Source organism: Argiope bruennichi, chromosome 3 (assembly GCF_947563725.1).
Source record: "Argiope bruennichi chromosome 3, qqArgBrue1.1, whole genome shotgun sequence".
In the NCBI taxonomy this organism is placed as follows: Eukaryota; Metazoa; Arthropoda; class Arachnida; order Araneae; family Araneidae; genus Argiope; species Argiope bruennichi.
Genome location: NC_079153.1, coordinates 79908817 through 79929874, shown reverse-complemented (window position 1 = coordinate 79929874; position 21058 = coordinate 79908817). Strand labels below are relative to the sequence as shown.

General features: G+C 24.5%; 1 protein-coding gene across 2 annotated transcripts in view; it reads right to left on the bottom strand.

Annotated features, from left to right (window-relative positions):
- The window catches only part of LOC129962517 (fibrillin-2-like), a 286239-nt gene that overhangs the window by 34568 nt on the left and 230613 nt on the right, over positions 1-21058 (bottom strand). The window contains exons 4-23 of one of the 2 annotated variants that reach the window (XM_056076268.1): positions 19807-19902; positions 18863-19057; positions 17905-18030; positions 17350-17475; positions 16834-16989; positions 15887-16051; positions 15315-15437; positions 14562-14684; positions 13572-13697; positions 11871-11993; positions 11376-11501; positions 10440-10649; positions 10076-10201; positions 9076-9201; positions 8054-8182; positions 5117-5260; positions 4806-4856; positions 4579-4707; positions 3479-3625; positions 3016-3081 (exon numbers count right to left, since the gene is read on the bottom strand). In XM_056076268.1, coding sequence (XP_055932243.1) covers positions 3016-3081; positions 3479-3625; positions 4579-4707; positions 4806-4856; positions 5117-5260; positions 8054-8182; positions 9076-9201; positions 10076-10201; positions 10440-10649; positions 11376-11501; positions 11871-11993; positions 13572-13697; positions 14562-14684; positions 15315-15437; positions 15887-16051; positions 16834-16989; positions 17350-17475; positions 17905-18030; positions 18863-19057; positions 19807-19902 — 2613 coding nt within the window. Of the gene's footprint in view, positions 1-3015; positions 3082-3478; positions 3626-4578; positions 4708-4805; positions 4857-5116; positions 5261-8053; positions 8183-9075; positions 9202-10075; positions 10202-10439; positions 10650-11375; positions 11502-11870; positions 11994-13571; positions 13698-14561; positions 14685-15314; positions 15438-15886; positions 16052-16833; positions 16990-17349; positions 17476-17904; positions 18031-18862; positions 19058-19806; positions 19903-21058 lie in introns of those variants that run through there. The other variant, XM_056076269.1, reaches the window with a different exon arrangement.

Sequence of the window (21058 nt, the reverse complement as noted above, 5' to 3'; positions counted from 1 at the left end):
AATACAGATTTACAACAGCCTTCAACAAGTGTAAGTATAAAAATAAACATATTGTAGAAATATATATTTATACAAATATTTAAATTTTTTGCAACTTTACACAGTGAATAATTAAATATAGTTAAATAACATAGTTCTACTAATTCAATAAATCATGGAATATAGAGCAGCAATCTTTCATTTAATAAATTCAAAACATTAATAATTACCTTAGATTTATTTATTAAAATAATATAAATTTTAAAACAGTTTTCATGTTACTATAACTATGTTCATGTTACTATGCTTATTGATACATATTATTCATTAATCATATATGTCATATATCAATTCAGAGATGTATTGATGTGTGGCATATATAGTTAATGTACATTTAATACCTGTACAAATGTATTAAATAATACATTTAAAATTGTAAATTATTTAAAAAAAGCTAAGCTTGTAGAGGAGAAAATTTTTTAATAATAATTCTAACATTATGCACAGTAAGAAAAGTTAATATAAATTAATTTCATTAATGTACACATTTAAAAATAGAATACTTAAAATAAAGCTATCTTACTAAAAAAAAAAGGAGGAAAATACTAATCCATAATCAAAAATTTATTAATTTATTTATATTAATTGTATAATATAATTTATACACACATATAATTTATATTATATGTGTGTATAAATAAATTATATTAATTTATTTATACACACATATATCTACACAATATTTGGAAAAAAGGAGAAAAAAGAATTGAAATTATTCCTTTATAAAAAGGCTCGCGGGGAACTATTTATGCCTATTTTGTCATTTTCTTACGATTTGAAATAATCATATGAGATAGAAAATAGACTGATATGTTCTGGGGATTTCATTAAACAGCACCTTTTTTCCCAAATTAATTTGTTCTCATCACCAGTATCAGTTACAATAACATTCAAAATTACTCCTGTATGTTCTCATTCAATAACCCCATAAAATGAGATAATTAGGAACACTTGTTTTAGCTTCCTGTCACATTAAGAAACTGATTTGTAAAGAATAAATTTGAAATGAAAAAATACTATTATTTTGTTGCCTCAGAATTTGTTTTATCACTTGTTCTCCATTATCCCAAAGTGCTATTTTTCTTATGTTATTTCAATACAAAATATTCTAGCTCATAGAATATTGCTTATGAACAGTCATATCTAATGAATTAAACAGTATAATTATTCTATTCTCCTCAAATTTCTCAGGAGAATTTGAGAAATGAATATTTATAAAAACAGAAATGATTGAATATTATGTGCCAAGAGACAGAAAATATCTAAGATTTAGAACTGTACTTTTAAAAGAGCAAAAATTTATAGTTTAATTTAATAGTAGAAGATACTTCTCTCACTTCAAGTAGAATGTTCAATTTCCTATATAACTTATTTTTCTCTGACATTTATGTTGCTTAATCAGGTTTACTTAAGTGATAGGATAAGATAGTATAGCATTTATTTGATTTTTGTAAATCTCAAACTATTATTAACCACCAAAACAAATTTTGATTTAGACAAACTGGAGCTCTTCAAATCTATCATATTCAGTTAATCACAATCAACCTTATTCCCTTAGATTTATATAATCTAAGATCTAAGGTAAGGTAAGGTAAGGTAAGGTATCTAAGGTATCAGATCTTCAATCTAATATCTTCGATATAATTGATCAAAATTTAAAGATTTATTGAAAAATAAATCATGGATGATTAAAGATAAGTTACTTTTTCTATATCTAAAACCTTCATATTTAATTCAAATAAGTTAAAATCATCATTTCAAATTCTTCTTCCAGTATTACATTTTTTTTCTTTCCTCAGTCAGTTTTCTTCCATAAGTGGCACCAGATAACACCAAATTATTATTAACAATCAACTTTCATTTGAGAAAGGTAATATATATATAGATTCTTTTAAAATGTCAATAGTTAATTTCACATAAAATAAAAAATATTATTGGCAGAATGGGATGCTGCCGTATTCCTCGATGTAATATCACTTACTATCATGTAATAAATTATTCCAAATGCACAAAGAATACAAATATATTCTTTAAAAGCTCCTACTTTTACATATTACTTTAAAGCCCCTATTTTTGTTACACTATAAGTTCATAAAATTTTGCCTACTGATTTGAAAGAATAAGAAAAAAATTAAATGAATGGTTTGTGACAATTATACAATTAATATTTTTTAAATATAAAACAAAAATATTTTCATCCCCCATTAACATCGAATGTATCAGCTAGTAAGAAAATGTAACCAGCAGGGTGATCTTCCTGAAACTTTCTCACATATTCTAATAAAAATGTTATTCTTCCTTCACCTGCATAAAATTATAAAATTTAAATTAAAACTATGCAAGCCATTCAGGAAAAATCTCATCAAATTGATCTGTCAGCTCTATTACTAAGCTTGCAATATAATCTCCAACCCATTTTCAGATTTCCAAGACTTGATACAAAACTTTGTATAAATAACATCTACTTCTAATAACAATTTGGATTTTATTTTATATATATGTGTAAAATAAACTGTCCACAAAGATTTTTATTTTGTCAATGTTCATCAAAATTCCCTCTGCCACTATATCAGTTTCTCATAATACGATCTGGAGCCCATTAAGTCTTAAGAGCAAGGGGTCACTTCAGACAACTTGCACATTTTAGGGCCCCATATTGTCTTAAGTGCAACACACTCATTTGCCATAGGCCAAGTTGGCAACTTGCCCAGTCTGCCTCTGACTACAGGCAAGTTAAAATAGTTTCTAATAACCCTGCAATGAAAATTATCTGCTGTTAATGAGAACACCTATCCCATTTTTTAGGAAAAAGCTACAAAATAAAAATTGAATCATACTCATAACTGTTATTTTAAAAAGCATTATTTCAAATTTTTTAAAATGCATTAAAAACCACTTACATGTATAATTCAAAAGTCAAAACAAAATATAGATTTGCCACAACAATAAAAAATAAAAAATATGCAAATACAATACCTATCAGAGATCCAGGTTTATCATAATAGTATCCAAATCCTTTAACACAGAGCTCATTGAAAGCCTCTAAGTAAAAAGGAAAACACTGAAATATACTATTTCAAAAAATTACTACAAAAATATTAAAATAGTTATTTTTTGATAACTTCTTAATAATATAATGAAGTAATAAAAATAGTTCATAATGTAGTTAATATTAAGACAAATTTCCCTCCCAAAGAAACCGTCTTAGTTATTCAAGCTCACCATTTGTCTATTCTAAATTCAAACATAAGCTTTATATTAAAATGACATACACACAATCAATACAATTTAGATATAGTTCACCATACAATATAATTCATATGTATACAGTAAAGGATTCTGTTAAGTTAATAAATATTGTTAAGTTTAGAATCATAAATTTTAATATATTATTTAAAAAATAAACTGAAATAATGAAAAAAGATGAGAAATAATATACCTGTTCCAGGACGAGGACATGGTTCACATACATGCCCCCATGCAGCACCAAGTGAACAGCAACAAAGCATCTTTTTGTACAGCCCATCGAAAGGTCTTAAGCAGCGGCCTTTATCATATTGCAAATAGCACACTTCTTCTCTCAAATCTAGAAATCATAGGCAAAATTTAACCATAATTTAAAAATTCATGATCATAAATGCATTACTTTTGGAAATTGATAAAAATATAAAACTTCACATATTCGATAAATGAATTTAAAAAAATCCTAACAAAGAAATAAAAAGTTTATTTTTTCATTATATTAAATGAAAGAAAATGAACAGAAACATTGAAATAAAAATTGACATATAGTAAATATTTCAGATAATAGTAGAATATATAGGAATAATAGATATTAATCATATAGTAGATATTTCAATTAGGAGGGGAATTAAATAGAAAGTAGAGTTGATCTATATACATAAGCTTTCTAAAACAACTACTAATGTTTGTATTTCTCAGCAAAAATATGTGATGACCCGATAATAATATAATTGTGTAGTTAACTTATTTACTTACTACAAAGTGGAGTAGGCTATAAAGCAGCTTTGGACAAAAAAAAAAAAAAAAAAAAAATGGAAAAGGAAAAAATGTAGAAAAATTGTATTTATCAAGTGATAAGACAAGACACACACTATGTGTCGAAGGCCAATTTAATCTAGAGTCAAATTTGTCACATATATTTTGGAAGGTAGAAGTACGCACTTGAGGGCAATTTTTGTATATTGTAATTAATTGAATAATAAATAAAACCTCTTCCCTATTATATACTTAGGTATTATTAATTCATTAGAAAACAAATGTAATAAGAACAAATAAAAAGAAGCATAATATCTAATGATGAAAATTTCGAAGTGGCATATTTAATAATTTGAATTTCAAAGACTAATTTTTAATTTCTGTATAAGAGCTTCAATAACAATATCCAACCTTTAAAAGTGGCAAACTGAAGTATTTATTTATTTATGACAATTTAGTTAAACAAAGAAACAGTAATAGCAATATATTTTAAATAAAAAATGTATTATTCCAAATGAATATTAACAAATATTCTCTTACCATAACAGTTTGTCCCAGTATGATCTAAAGTTAAACCAGGTGGGCAGTTACATTGATATGAACCATCGGTGTTGACACACAAACCACCACCTTGGCATATATTTGGAAAAACCTCACATTCATTAATATCTGAAAATAAAGAATTATTTAATAACACAGTAAAAATTTGAATTTTTCTAAAAATTGCAATTAATGAAAACAAATCTGAAAATTTGTTAACGTAGTACCTGTGCATGTTGAACCATCTAACATGGCATAGCCTTTCGGACATCGGTTCTCTAAAAAAATATTTACAAAATTAGAAACTATAAAATAATATCTACTTTCCATACATAAGCACAAAAACATCGATATATTAATTCTGTTAGAAATAGATTTAGAAAGAAAATAAGAAGATTGATCAGTAGCATAAATATATGTTTACAAAAAAAGAAAATAATTATGAAGAAATGAAATACAAGATTTATTTTAAAATAATTGATAGAAAAATTCTGGAAGAAAAAAAAAAACCTGAATGAAAAATAAGAAAGCAACTCGCCTAATACTGAACAACGTTGGCAAGGACTACCCCATGCTTTTCCAATGGAACCACAACATTCAGATTTCAACATTGGAGTTTTTATATCATTTTCACACTGTCCATTAGGGTTGATGGTCATCCAACAAGAACCTCTTCGGTTGTCTTAAAATGGAGAACTTAATTAAACATAATATGTAAGTAAAGATAAATAAATTTTATACAGCTTCTAAGTATAAAACATATTATTAAAGATTCAAAATGCAATGAATGAAAAAAAAATTACCATTACTTAAAATTTTCTTTTCTTTATTTTTTACTGAAAAATAAGTGTAATAGCTAAACTTTTGTATTTTTTTTTTAACTATGTTCATTTCAGCAAAAAATAAATGTTATAAACAAACTTTTAAAAGTTATTTTAATCATTTTTATAATTCTATAATTAGCAGAAAAAGTCATATAATATAGGCAGAATAACATTTCATACAATAAAAGATCAACTGAACAAATCTGTTCATCAAATAACCAAAAAATTTTTTTTAATAAATTTTAAAATTTAAAAGTAAATTGAAAAATGCCCATAAATAGTTGCTCACTACAGTATGTATTGGGTTGAGAGTAATATTATTTATTTATATGCACATTTTTCAGTATGAATTGATAAAACACCCATAGATAGTAGAAGACTCTTATATTTTGGTGTGGAATATTTTGCATTGAGAGTTGGTAAAAATATCACAGAAACTGAACTTATTGACTTAATTCCGAATGGTTTTAAATGTGTATTTATGAAAAAAAAGTCTATAATACTCACATATGGTGAGCAATTCTGTTCATAATTCAAAAACACAAAAGTTTTTTTATTTTTTAGAAGAAAACAAGGAAAAGGATATGAAATATATAGATTATATTACATAAAAATAACCTTTATTTAAAAATAAATATCTATTTTGTAAACTTTTTGTACATTAATAATTACAGTGTGATACATAATTGCTGCTTGAATAATACACATTTTACGTTATAAGAAAGGCATTTATAAGTAATTCAAAAAACATTTATAATCTTACATCAATAAAATCAGTAGAGAACCGTACATATAAAAGATGATAAAATAATCGTTATATCAAAATAAAATTCAGGATAATTCCTCACAGTCATGAGTACTCTCACTTGAATTTTAATCAAATAATTAAAGTTGATAAGAAATTTTAGAAAAAAAAAAAGGAAAAATGTGCTAATAATTTTTTCCATTAATCTACATGCAATGATGAACACAACACTAAATAAATAAAAAAATAATGAAAGGCAACTATATTAAGATGTCCGCAAAAAGCATAAAAAGTTAGTGTATTTCAAATTGAATAATTAATAATTTTCAAATAGAATTTGGGAATAAATAATGACAGAATTATGCAAATTTAAAAGTAAATACTTTTTGCTGGAACTAATAATATTTATTTTATTTAAACTATTTTTTTAAATATATATCACAACAAAGGGGAATCAGAATAAATAAGGTTTTCTAATTCTATCCCACTTTATTAAATAACCCCCTCCCCAAAGTCAAATAAAAACAAACAAAAAATTAAATAAGATATATAGTAACTTGCATATTTTGGGAAGATTATTAATTTATGTTACGTTGGAAAAATTTGATGCTGTTATATAGAAGCTTTTTATATCAACAGTTGGTACATACTTTATTACAACGAATATAATATAACTTTATATATTTACAGTGATTGCACTATATTTATGCAGACACATTTTTATTTTGCATTACTAAAGTACTAATATATAAAAATAGAGCTATTGATTTCTTAATTTTTTTAAATGATCACTTTCAAAGTGTGGTGCATTTAGCAAAGTAAATGTATGAAACCAATTTTATATAAGGTAATAATGTGCTGAAAAAATAAATAGTTTAAAAGCAAAGAAGAAGTGGAGAGTGTTGCAGAATAATTTATTTAAATATTGCATCAAAATAATATTTCAGGAAAATTGAAGTCTATTTAAACTGTTATTATATAAGTTTATTAGAAAACTATATTTTCTAATAAAGGTGTTATTCCCTTTACCTCATATAACATTATACACTAAATAAGGCTATGAATGCCTTCACATTGGTGAACTATAATTACAAAATATTGATCTCTGGCATGAATTTAACCTTTTTACTGAATCTGTATTGTAATCCTAAGTGATTTTTTTTATTGATTTATCCTTGATATTTAGCAATAGATATTGGAAAATCTAATTTGTGTTTCAGGTGCCTTGTTTTCAATCTAATAAAATCAAGATTAGGCACATAATTACATTCATAGTCACAAAATCCCGTACCAAATGTCATATATTTGTCATTGTATTTTTGAGATATTGTGTTTAAATTTCTTGTGAAAGTACAAACTGACATAAAGTCAATCCCTTGATGGATATGACTCTAAATTTTATAGTTATTTATACTTGAGATGTTAAATCTGTGTACAAAATTTTATACATCTAGTTTCCTTTATTTTGTAATTATGATGCTAATTTATATTCAGACAAGCAAAACAAACTTTCTCTGACTAGATTTTGCTCAAAATTTGATAAAAAAAATCTACAAATGTGAAGTAAACACCATATATCAAATTTCATCAATTCAGTTAAAAACGCTTTTGAGTTATCTTTGTCAAATATAGACAAGACATAATGCCAATAATATGTTTTTCAATCTCGGAAAGGTCTAAAACATAAAGATTCGTCAAAATCTTCAGTCTGAATAAATACAATATTTGTTTATACTTTGTACACAAGAAAGTAAAATTAGACACAGGCGGATATTTTGAAATGAAACTAATATTGATGAAATTTCTGATTAGGTTTTAAAGAACCATAACACATGTGACATAGGAACATTTTAAAAATGGAATTTTAATACATTTTAAAAAACGAATTTGCTACCAGCATGCTTACCAATACATATATTCCTTGATGCATCCAAGGCAGAGCCCGTTTCACATTCACATCGATAGCTCCCAAGAGTATTGTAGCATGTTCCACCAATGCATATTTCTGCACCTTTTTCTTTACATTCATCAATATCTGATTCATAAAACAAAATATTTATCTAAGATTGCTAAAAAAAACTCAGGAGTATTAACAAGGAATTTATATTTATAAAAAAGAGAGAATTTAATATAATAATTTCATTTTGTAACAATTTAGATTCTTTTCTTTATATGTATAATTTCAAGCCTAGTAATATAAGTTTCAGTAAGTAGGAACTAAAAAAAAATTTTTTTTTTAAATGAGCACAATAATAAAAATTTATTTAGCACATCATTGAGAATAATATAAGTTAGAAAATCTTCACAAGCATATGCATTTAAATATGTTTAAATACATAGCTTTTTAATTATTCATTGAATATGTAAATTCCTCATTTCTGATGTTTTTGTAAATAATTTAATATCAATTTATCGATTTAGAGATTAATTAGCACAAAGATTATTTACTCTTAATTTGTATAAAAATTGTATTCTCTAGATTTTTTTCGAAACAGATCTTGTATTTGTTGATTGAATGAAAGTTAAACAAAATAAGTCTTTAAGATATCAATTAGTTTTTTACACCAAAATAAATATTAAAATTACATTTAAATCAGAACTATGTGAATTAATTGTATTATTATCAATTTGAAAGCATTATTTCTATATTTTTCTCAAAAGATTTTAAAACGATATTTGATAATATTTGTCATATGAAATTTCATTTCTGATTTTATTAAAATCACATAAAGACAAAAATTCATATTCGTTAACCAGTTGATATTCTATTTTTCAGAATAAGTTGAAAACAAATTCAACGATTGAAATAAAAATTGAAAACTGAAAGCAATCAGCAGAAATTTCTAAAATAATTTTTAGCAAGCTACCATTTGCTGTTTGAGGGCATTTCAATATTCTTCAGAGATATAGCAGATACTGTTTACCTACCATCACATGTATTGGTCAGAACATTATGTCTATATCCAGTTGGACAAGTACATTGAAAGCTGCCAGGTGTATTTCTACACTGCCCATTGTCACAAAGTAAGAGGTTGACAGCACATTCATTTATATCTGAAAAGTAATATAAATTATGAATTTGAAAATAAAATTTTTCACTATGTATATTTAAATAAATTTAAGCATTTCATGACAAAATGCCATTTTTCTCTTAAATAAATTAAAGTAAAATATCTTGATAAATATTCTTCACAACACATCAAAGAGAGGGGGAAAAAACCCCTCTCACTTAGCAAAAACTAAATTTATTTTGAATTTATAAATTATTACCTTTTTTTCTCTCAGAAATAAGTGAAAAGAATAAATAAAAAAATGCTTTAATACTCAGATAAGGAAGGAAAAATTAGCATTTATTGAATAATACATGGAAGCAGTTGTGTAATGTAGAAATTTTAAGAAATATATCTATTTTTATAAAACAATATAAAAAATTCTAATACTACTTTTTTAAAGATTCAATTTTAAATGATAAAACTACTGTACAACCAAATGCAATTTGCTTAATTTTTTCAGAAATCACAAAACCTTAGTAATGAAATTAAAATATATAAATTGATAATTGATCTCTAATAGCATTATAGAGTCTATATGTTTAATTAAATAAATATTTAACATATAATTTCATGATTTGAAAATTTTAATTTTCCATTTTTAACTTCATGATATATATAAGTTGAATAAGCCATATTAAATAAAAGAAATTAAAACCCTTTTTAATAAGGTCATTTTTTAGAAATGTTGTTTTACTAATAGATTTTAATATCTAATATTAGAATATATTTCGAAAGAAAATATATTAAAATGGAAATATTCAAAAAAAAAAAAAAAAAAAAAACATTCCACAAATGCAAAATGAGCATTTTTAAAAATAAAATTACAAATGCTTCAAAAAAAAATTCTCCATCAAAATAAATTGTATTAAGTTCACCTGAACAAACTTTTCCAGTTGCATCTACTTGATAACCACGATTGCATATGCATCTATAACTTCCCTTTAGATTTTCACAAGCTCCATTTGGACAGATGTTGGGGAAAACTATACACTCATTAATGTCTGTAAGCAAAATTGAAATGCCTGATTAAAACTGATAAATTCAAGAATTAAAAAGTTCAGTAATAGATTTGAGTGAAACTACTTACATTAAGTTGTATAAATATTAATATAACAAAAGTAACAGCCCCAGATAAAAGATTGTATAGTATGCATAAGTATGTATAAAAATAAATGATTTGGTGTTTGTACTTATTAAAAAAAAGATTTTAAGGAATGAATTATTAAAACAAACACTTACCATCAACTTGACCTGAACCTGGCCCTTTAGGACAAAGATCTAGAAATTCTTTTGATCCTAAAGCAGGACAAGGAACACATTGTATGCCCCAAGCAGGTGTCATGGATCCTCTATTAGCGCAACAACAAGCTGATTTTGTCACACTCATAGAAGATGGATTACTACACTCGCCATTTCTGTAAGTTGAGAAACAGTAATCTCTTCGAGTATCTGAAAAAAAAAATTTTTTTTTTTCAATGATAAATAATGACTTTAAATTAGACTTTTTTTAAAAAAAAGATACAGAATGTCAGAATGGATCCAACTAATAGTTTTAGAAGCCTTCATAGGAAGAAAGTATTTACAGTAAATAATTCTTTTAAGGGGATGGGAGTGGAAGAACAATAATTTATTGATATTTCTGACTTACATATTTGATCACACAGAGAGAGAGAGAACTGAAAAGCTATGTTGAATAATACAAGTGATATTTATAATTCAATTTTTCATCTATTCTTTATTTCAATTTTAGAATCAATAAAAAGAAAAACTAATAAATTTTTGTTATATATATATATATATATATATATATATATATATAAATTAGACAGAAAATAGATATTATAAATTGCCCTATTTTTATAGCAAATTCACATCAAATGATTAATATTTTTTTTAGATACAATATTATAAAATATTTCAGAGATCTTAATGAAACAAAGCTTATTTTTTTCATTAAATTCTGAATATTTTTCTGAAAAAAACAACTGAAATTTTCTAGCATAATTACAAAATTTTTTGCAAAAAATAAGAAACATATGAATGATTTTATACATAAAGTAATAACTAAAAAAATGTGAATAGTCTTTCTTTTAGAAAAAAAAAATATACTGAACTTAAAGTAATTTAATGCTACAAAATTGTAAAAAACTATAGTATCTTAATTGTGGCACACACCTTGACAAACTCTTCCATTAGGACTCATTGTTAATCCATCTGCACAAGTGCACCGGAAGCTTCCATCTGTATTATCACATTTTCCATTAACACATGCATCAGGTGTTTCTAAGCATTCATTGATATCTATAACAGCGAATAAAATAAAATGATTAAACTCAATATATAAAAATGAATATAATACAATTTATATTTATGTTTAAAAATATACGTTGATTTTTGAATAGAAAGTAATACATATTGTACTAGAAGTGTATTATTCAAAAATTATGACCCAATAAGAATAATTAATCAATATCACATTTTAAATAGTTATTCAAGTATGATAAAAAATCTAAAAAGCAAAATGAAACAAATATCTATTATTCCTTTTCTCAGAAGTATTACAAAAGAAGAATAATTCAAAGTTTTATATATGCCAAAGCAATCATAATTAAGGATTTATAAATTTCTACTTCATTACTGACAAACAGTATTCAGTAATAGTTATCTTACCAATGCAAAAATGTCCATCAGGTGATAATTTATATCCAGGATCGCATATACATTTAAAACTTCCATCCCCATTAACACATGTTCCATGTAGGCACATTCCCTTTTCTTCACATTCATTTCTATCTATTAAAAAAGTTATGTGTTAATTATCTAAAAAATAATTTTAAAATGACAGTAATAAATTTTTAAAATTTCAAATAAATAAAGAATTAAAATATCTCATTTAAAAATACAAGTTGCTGCAATACTTATCATTTTTTTAAATAACATAATGATAGTCAAAAACAGTTTTTCTTTGTGAAATAGACCAAAATTAATAAAATATATTCTACAGTCAAACATCAGAGTGCAGATATAATAATACTGAATGAACTATTATTTGTATAGTAGCCGAATTAGCACAATAATTCTATAAAAGGATTCTTACAGAGAGTAGATTTAAATCTGCAGAAGTTCTAAAAGCTTATTAATAAGTTCAAATACTATTGAATGAGATGCACATACTAATAAGAGAGCCACTACGTTTAAAGTCAAGTTGGAAGGAATAAAAAAAGGAATTACTTCAATTCATTATATTTATAAAGCATTTGAATTGTTACTATTAAAAAATAATAAGTATATATTTTTCTTATTTTGATTTTTTTTGTATGAGAGCTGAAAATTATAAAACGATTAAAACGGCTGGAATATTACATTAAAAAAATATCTTCCTGAATTTATTTATAGATTAACATGAAACAGCCAAGTTTTTATTTTCTTCAAATATTTTTAATGAAAAAAATTAAAACTACAGTTGTGATGCGGCAAAATAAAATCATAATATTTTACTAAAGGAAAATTTTAATGTATTTATGAGATAAGATCTTAAAGTGATCCTTTGTAATTTTGTAGAAAATTTCTCAAACCTTTTGAATTACCTCTCACCTTGCCATGGAATTATAAGATAAAAAATCCTATTTTTCTCATTTGGAAAAGATAATTATTCTGCATACACATTTAAAATAGTCTTATTTAAACGAGTTATCAGTTAAATCACACAAAAAAAGGGCAATTCTCAGTGTGATAAAACTACTACCAAGATGCAAATACTTTCTAACCAATCTGGGATCTCCCCCTGGACTTTTCACTACATACTTCTTTCCATTGACTACTCCTATCTACTTAATATTGACTGTGTTTGAAGACATCTTTGTCTCCAGGATTTATCACTCTCACAGTACCTATATGTTCTTGCTGGACACAGTAATCCTACACAAAATCAAAAGTTGTAGATAATCATTAAGTTTTATATTTTGTGTGGTAATTGCTGTCTCATTTATTGAAAGTTTCTATTTATACGGACAAGTCTTGATATCTTAACCATATACAATATTATATTAATGTGGTGAACAAATGCCTATAATTAATATTAAAATAAATTTCAAGAGATATCTCAGTATATATTAATCACTTGAATTTTTTACAACTATTGATCAGAGGCAGTTAAAGTAAAATGTATGCTTCTATACTACATAATCCTTTCAATTTTTGTCAATTAAAATATTTCAATATTGTCATAAATTTTTCTTGTATTTAAAAGTTATAGTTTATATACTCTCAAATATCATATTTTATAGTTGAAATAAAATTCTTAAAGACTTTAATTCATAGTAAGCTTACAGGATAATTTAAAGCACACAGATTTTAAATACGATGCATTACCTAAACAGTAGTCTCCATCAGGTGACAAAACAAAACCATTTTGGCATTCACACTTGTATGACCCAGGTATATTCACACATCTTCCTTTTAAGCAAATACGCCCATTTTCTTTACATTCATCAATATCTAAATGGAATTTTCATTGCATTTAGTACTAATGCAGATAGATGTAAAACATATTTTAATTAGCAAAGTATTAATAAAATGTTTCAAGATTTTCAAATGATTTATCAAAATAAGATGCATTTCTAGCAGAACTATAAATTATTTGTACACATAAAATTTAATAAAAAAGATGTAGAATATTCAGTGTAATCATTTAAAGATGGAATTAAAAATTTTGAGTTATTAATTAAGATTTAATTCAAATGAGGAAAATAGTAAAAAAAATTCTAGAAGCGCAAAGATGAAATGGTAACACATTTATACTTCAATCTATAATTTCAAAAGTCATTTCAATATAGTATTATCTTTTGTAGCTTCTTTCTCTTAATTAGGGATTAATCTTCTTATTCCATATAGAATTGCCATGCTCAATACAAGACAGGTCAAAGATTCATGGATTAAATTATACCAAATTTTGTTGCTTTATCAATTATAATACACTTTAAATTATTACTAGATGATAGATTTCTAGTTGTTACTGCTTTAAAACCTACATTTCTTATTCAACAGAATCAGCTCAAAATTCTCAGTATTATAAAAAAAAATTTCATTTAATTGTAAATAAAAGATTTCTAGAAATTTTTTAAACACATATTCAATATAAATTTAGTAAGAGTTCTCAAGTTATATCAAAGGATTAAACTAAGTATTTTTATAAGCAAATTGAATAAAATAAAAGCATATGTAATTTTTTAATTAATTGTTATTAAAAAGACAACAACTTTGAAACATAAAATCCAGACATTTATATTCAAAGTAATGATAATAATAATAATAATAAAACATTAGAAGAAAGAAAAATAACCATATGTATCTACTCCTTACCAATGCAAGATTGTCTAGTTGGAGAAAGAGTAAAACCAGGTTTGCACCTGCAGGTGAAAGAACCAGCTCCATTCACACAGATGCCATTTGCACACATGCCTGTTATGGAACATTCATCTTGATCTATAGAATAGAATAAAATAAATATACAGTTTTCTTCATGGTTTCTAAAGGTAAATTGAAAAAATTAAAAATTGAATTAAAAGAAAATATTTTTAAAATGTCAAAATTTATTCAATCTTTTGTTATTTTGCTTTGTTAGATTTATGACTTACAATTTTTAAAACTGTATTCCATTAGCGTTTTCAGGGATTTCTATCATGCAGATTTCGAACAACAATATTTTAAAAATAATATTAAAGGTAAAATAATGTAAACTATATAGAACTAAATAGCTTTATATATCCATATCACACTTGTAAAAAATGAGTGCTTGCTTTAATGAGTGCAAACTTCATTGCTCAAAAAAAAAAAAAAAAGACTTAAAAACTGCAGGCACTTTTTTCAGTCTGTTTTTTAGAGAAGATTGTAAGGATAAATTATTAAAAATGGGAAAAAAAAAAAATCCTCATAAATTTTATGTATGTAAAAAAAGAGGTACAAAACTGAAAAAAAAAACATATATAAAATAATTATTCTATATCATACGATATTAGTTTATAGAAAAAAAAATATTACAGAATTTTTATTTACTTTTCTATAGCTAATTTTTGCACAAAAAAAATTATAAAATAAAAATTTCTGCTCACAAACCTGTGCATTTTGTCCCATCCGATGTCAAATCATAGCCAGTTGGACAAATACAAGTAAAACTTCCCACAGAATTTATACATCTTCCACCTTGACACAAGGTAGCATTTTGGCATTCGTCAATATCTAAAAATGCAATAGTTTGCAAAATCTTTAATGATCAATTTCGATATAAACTTACATGAGATAACATATATATTTTGAAAACTCATTCTGATGCACAATTAGTTTTTAAGAAGGCAGTATAATTATATATTAATAATATATTAACATTACAAAGATAGTAGTTAGATAGTATATTAAATATACTGCATAGCAATATATCATTAATATAGATTTTTGACAATACCACAACTGAAAAACATTTGTAAACACTTCCTTGTAAGTGTTCTAAATGAGGAAAATTTTACTGCATTCTCAATATCAAATATCATTTGACTAGTTAAGTGCGTAAATTTTGCAAGTTAGGCTAATTAAGTGATTCTGTTACATTTTGATATTTATAGACTAATTAATTTTATTAAAGTAAATTAAATAAATTTTTATTAATCTAATAATTAATAAAAATCCCTTACCAAGACATTTTTTATCATTATTTGTAGATCTGAATCCTTTGTCACATTCACAACGGTATGAAGATGGTGTGTTGATACATTTCCCATTTTCACAAAGATCTCGTCGCAAATCACATTCGTTGATGTCAAGTAAAACACCAGCAGTACATAGCTGACTGTACAGTTCTACATGAATAAATGCAATTATAATATAAATAATATGTAATAAAACTTTTATTGTGTACACATATATAATATACAGCAAAAGAGATTATACTAGGAACAGTATTAATGAAATAACTTTAAGCATTTAAATAATATTTGGAATTCAGGTATTCTATGGACTAGTAGCCTAGGTAGAGTGTAAAATATTTCGTTTTACAACATTTCGTTATTTTGAACAAGTTTCTGGTGAAGAATCCATGGTGAAGAAGACTGATGCCCAGTTAAGCTTTACAATTAATTTTGAATTAATTCTATTGATAATATAAGCAATAAAGAGACTTCTTAAATCTATTTTTAATATTAAATCTTTGTATTGACAAGGAAAGGATATGTAATTCAAAATTTTTTTCTAATCTATATTTGCAATAAGTAGTAAAAAAAGAAAAGAAAAAAAAAACTTTTCTTTTTACAGAAATTTTTGCATTCTTATTTTTTTTTCCTACATTTTTATCTTAAAGGAAAATATAGCTTGAAAATATATCATTAGATTCAATAAATTTCTATTCATTATCACCGATAAACATTTCTCTTTGAACAATGCAAAAAAATTGAAAGTTATTAATCAAATCAAATAAATTTTTTTCCTACTTTGCTTGAGATTTTTATAGAAAAATAATAAATTCATATATTAGTAAAACATGAACATGCATATATATCTACAGAAATAAATATACTTTCAGTACAAAATAAGTCTTGAAATCAGAAACAAAATAATTATACAGAAAAAGAAAAAAATGATTTACTAGATCCTGGTAGAGGACAAGCTTGGCAAGGTTGTGCTCCCCATCCTTTGCCCATATTTTCACCACAGCAGCATTCAACCTTTGACAAACGAACAGATAAAGGATTTTTGCACTGGCCATTAATTAGATCTATGTAACAGTTTTCTTGACGGGTATCTGCAAATTAAAAAATAAAATGAACATTTATTCCAGAAATAAGTTAAAATTCAACACCATTTTTCACACATTAAGTTATAATTTATTGGAAAAAATTCACATTGGAAAAAAAGATACAAAATATATTACATGTACATAAATGAATACAAAATGCAATACTATTTATTCTTTAACCATTTACATATTTACTCATAAAGTTTTTAAATATTTATATTATATAATTATAATATTTATATTATTTATAAATATTTATAATATAACTTAAATACACTAACACTATATTAGTTAAAAAAATTTTAGCACATATTTTTTTCATATATATAATTCTCAGGAATATTTATTTCATTTCATTATTCTTACCAAGACATGCTTGCTGATTTTGAGCAGGAACATAGCCATAATCACAAAGACAATTGAAACTACCTTCTGTATTGATACATCTGCCATGTGTACATAAGTCAGAATGCTTTTCACATTCATTAACATCTGAAAAATAAATAGACAAACCTATTAATGCTATAGAATAATTTGAACCTATTACCTATTTAATGCTCTATAGAATCATTTGAAGATTTTATAACAAATTTTTCACATTCAAATTTTCAAAATATGATCTGACAAAATATATTCAAAATTAAGGCAAAAACTGATATAGGTTTTTAGTTTAGAGTTTATTTACTTCATTAAGAAAAATGAAAAGAAAGAAAAAATTATTAAAGAATAATTAAAAAATTATTAAATAATTTCTTTTATAGGAATTTCTTTTTTTCTGTACAATTTATTTATATTTGTACATTAATACAAATTTAAATACAAAGATTTGATTGATTTTTTCAAAGAAAGTGCTTTTCATGCAACTTGAAAGAAAAAGGTAAATATTCAATTGTTGTAAGTTCAAAACGCTGCATACTTTACCTTCACATGAACCAACTTCTTCATTATACAAATATCCTGCATCACATTCACATCGAAACGAACCAATAGAATTAATACATTTTCCATTTTCACAAATTCCTGGTATAGCTTCACATTCATCAACATCTATGAAAAAAATTGCTTTTTAATAAAGATTAATAAGCCTTCATAATTATTTCTAACAAAGACGCAAATTAAACATCTTGGTAGCTAAGGAAAGAAATTTCTATGCATGTTTGTGAATTTTTTTTATTATTAATTTCTATTATTTATTTTTATTATCTATTATTTAATTTATTATTAATTTTATTTTTTAAAATTACTTTCTAAATAAATTAGGAAGATTGAAATGAAATGAATTAAAAAAACAAACACATAAAACTTTATACAGGGAACTATCAGCTTACAGGATTATTAAGTAAATTATCAAAGGCCAAATAAATCATATAAAATAATATACTGAGAAGATATTTATTAAAAGATAATTTACAAAATTTGAAGACAATAGTATAATATGAAAAGAAGTAAAAATTAATGGTATCGAAGAAATAATTTATAATCAAATTATTTTCATTAAAAAAAATATCACTAATTTTTTCAATTAAAATTTTTTTTAACAATTCTTTATTCTTTCAAAGATATAAGTAGATTTATAGAATTTAAGCTGTCGTATGGCCACTGAAAATATTTAAAAATTAAAGAAAAAGTTATAAAATAAAATATGATACAATGTTAATAAAGGGAATAAATTATTTTGGATATAAAAAGCTGTCAAGTAGGCAAGTTAGATAATTATAATCCAGAAATAATTATTGTTAGAACAAATAGTAACATTTTTGAAAAATTTTTCATGCAATTAGCTATATTCCTATTTTTTCTTTAAAAAATATTATTGAACATACTTTTACAGAACTTTTTATACACATTCAATACTTAAAAATGACTTAAAATTATGCACCTTGGCAACTTCTGGATTGTATATTTGTAATAAAGCCTCTTTCACAATCAAGTTTAGCAGGGCATTGTTCACAAGGATGACCCCAGGCAACACCAACAGTAGCACAGCATAATTGCCTAGTACACACAACACCAGTCAGCTGGCCAGCACAAAATTGGTTCTGCACTTTTCGAAAACAAGGCCCAGTACGATAATCTGGAGAATAGAAACACGTTTAAAGGTATTGCTAAAAATAATGATATAAATGTACTAAATAAAATCGGACTTGCTAATATTAAAAGCAGCATTTAAGATAAACTGGTGTAGGAATACTTCATATAATATGCTCAAAGATCAGAAATTAACAGAGTTGCAAAAGATATTTCTTAAGGGTTGAAAGGAAAGACAGACATTTGTAAAATTTCTTTATCTAAATAATTGATTTAAAAAAAAAGGAAAATATTCAAAAATGTCAAAAAAAAAAAAAAAGGTAAAAGTAGACCAGAGGACCAATTGGTCAAGTATCAGTCAATGATTCATGTATTAATTTATAACTATTCTTGACTACCACCGCTGATTTGGTAAGTCAGTGGTGGTAATCAAATGCTAAATATAATTTAAAAGCTGGAACTTTGAATTGGCTGTTGAAAAAAGGTGAATGTATCAGTCCCACCAATTTAGAATTTTGCAAACCTTAAGTAAAAGAAGACATTGTAGGGAAAAAAATGAATTATAATTGTAATTTGAAATAAGACACAAACATAAATATCATATATACATTTTAAACACAAAATTTAATCCAGTTCATATCCTTCATTGAAATATTTTAAATATGAATATTTCATTATTGAACTATTTTATGATATTTGATGTTAAATTCTACCTTTTCAGTGCATACAAATTAAAAATAACTAATTAAGGTAGAATTTCTTATGATGTAATCATCTTTAAAGTTGCTTTATTACCTCTTTCACATCTTCTGCCAGTAAAACCATAAACACAGGCACATCGATCAGGTCCAATGCAGCGACCACCATTGAGACAAGGTTCTTGGCAAAGACCTAAAATTGAGGAATTTTTTAAAAATAATTTTTCAAAAACATTTCCTCACTACATAATCATCATATTAGGCAGTTTTTTTTTTTTTTTTTCACAATTGTATGAAATATTATTTTATTTAATTTTATAGCATGTAAGTTATATTCAAATTAAAGAATAAATATTCTGTATATAATCAAAACATAGTATTTTAGGCAATTAAGTTAAAATAATTTACAATGATTTTTAGAATTGCAAACGAATTGTTTTTTTCTTGCTATTTTACAGTTGAAATTTCAGTGTGTTATTATAATATTCTTAAATAAAAAAAAACAAAACAAAACAAAAAAAACAGTATACTTTCAATTCAGTTTGGTTGTTTCTTTAAAAAAATCTAAGTGAACCAATTTCAAATTAAAATTTTCACTCTCTTAGAATTAATAGTCATGTATATTGCAGGTAAAAGACATCCTTAAAGTACTTAATAGAATAAAATTCTTTTGAAATGATATTTAAAAACAAGTTATCATTTTTTAAACAATATATTTGTTTAGGTGGCAGGTGAATACTATAATTTATATGAATGGACATTTTTATTATTTTGAAATGATCAAAATGTTCATTTACAAGAAAGTATACATACACATTTGACAATTAGGATGTTTTCCAGAATTTTTAATCAATGTAAGTCATGATCAGATAAACTACAATTTTATATTTTATATATATATCATTATATACACATATACATTAATATATATCAATAAATTATACATACATCAATTTCTGTTAATAAAAAGTTTAGAAAAGGTATTTTAATAGTAACACAATTTTGAAAAATGACTGAAATTTATGGGAAAAAGTAATAAACTAAACCCATTTTGTCTATTTTCATTATTTTTTTCAGCTCCTGCATGAAACTAAAAGTGTCAAACAATTAATGATAATGATGCTTCAAAATTCCTAATGTAAAAAAAAAAAAAAAAAAAAAAAAGAGGAAAAAATATAATTAGTCCCCCAGTCAGTTCGCATAAATAGTGGTTTTTTTTTTGAGAAACAAAAAACATACCCCAAGGTGGTGCAAAGATAACTGGAAAAAAAATCGATCAGAAGCTAAAAATGATGATGCTTATAAAATAAATTATAAATAGCACGGGAATATTTTCTTATTTTTGTATA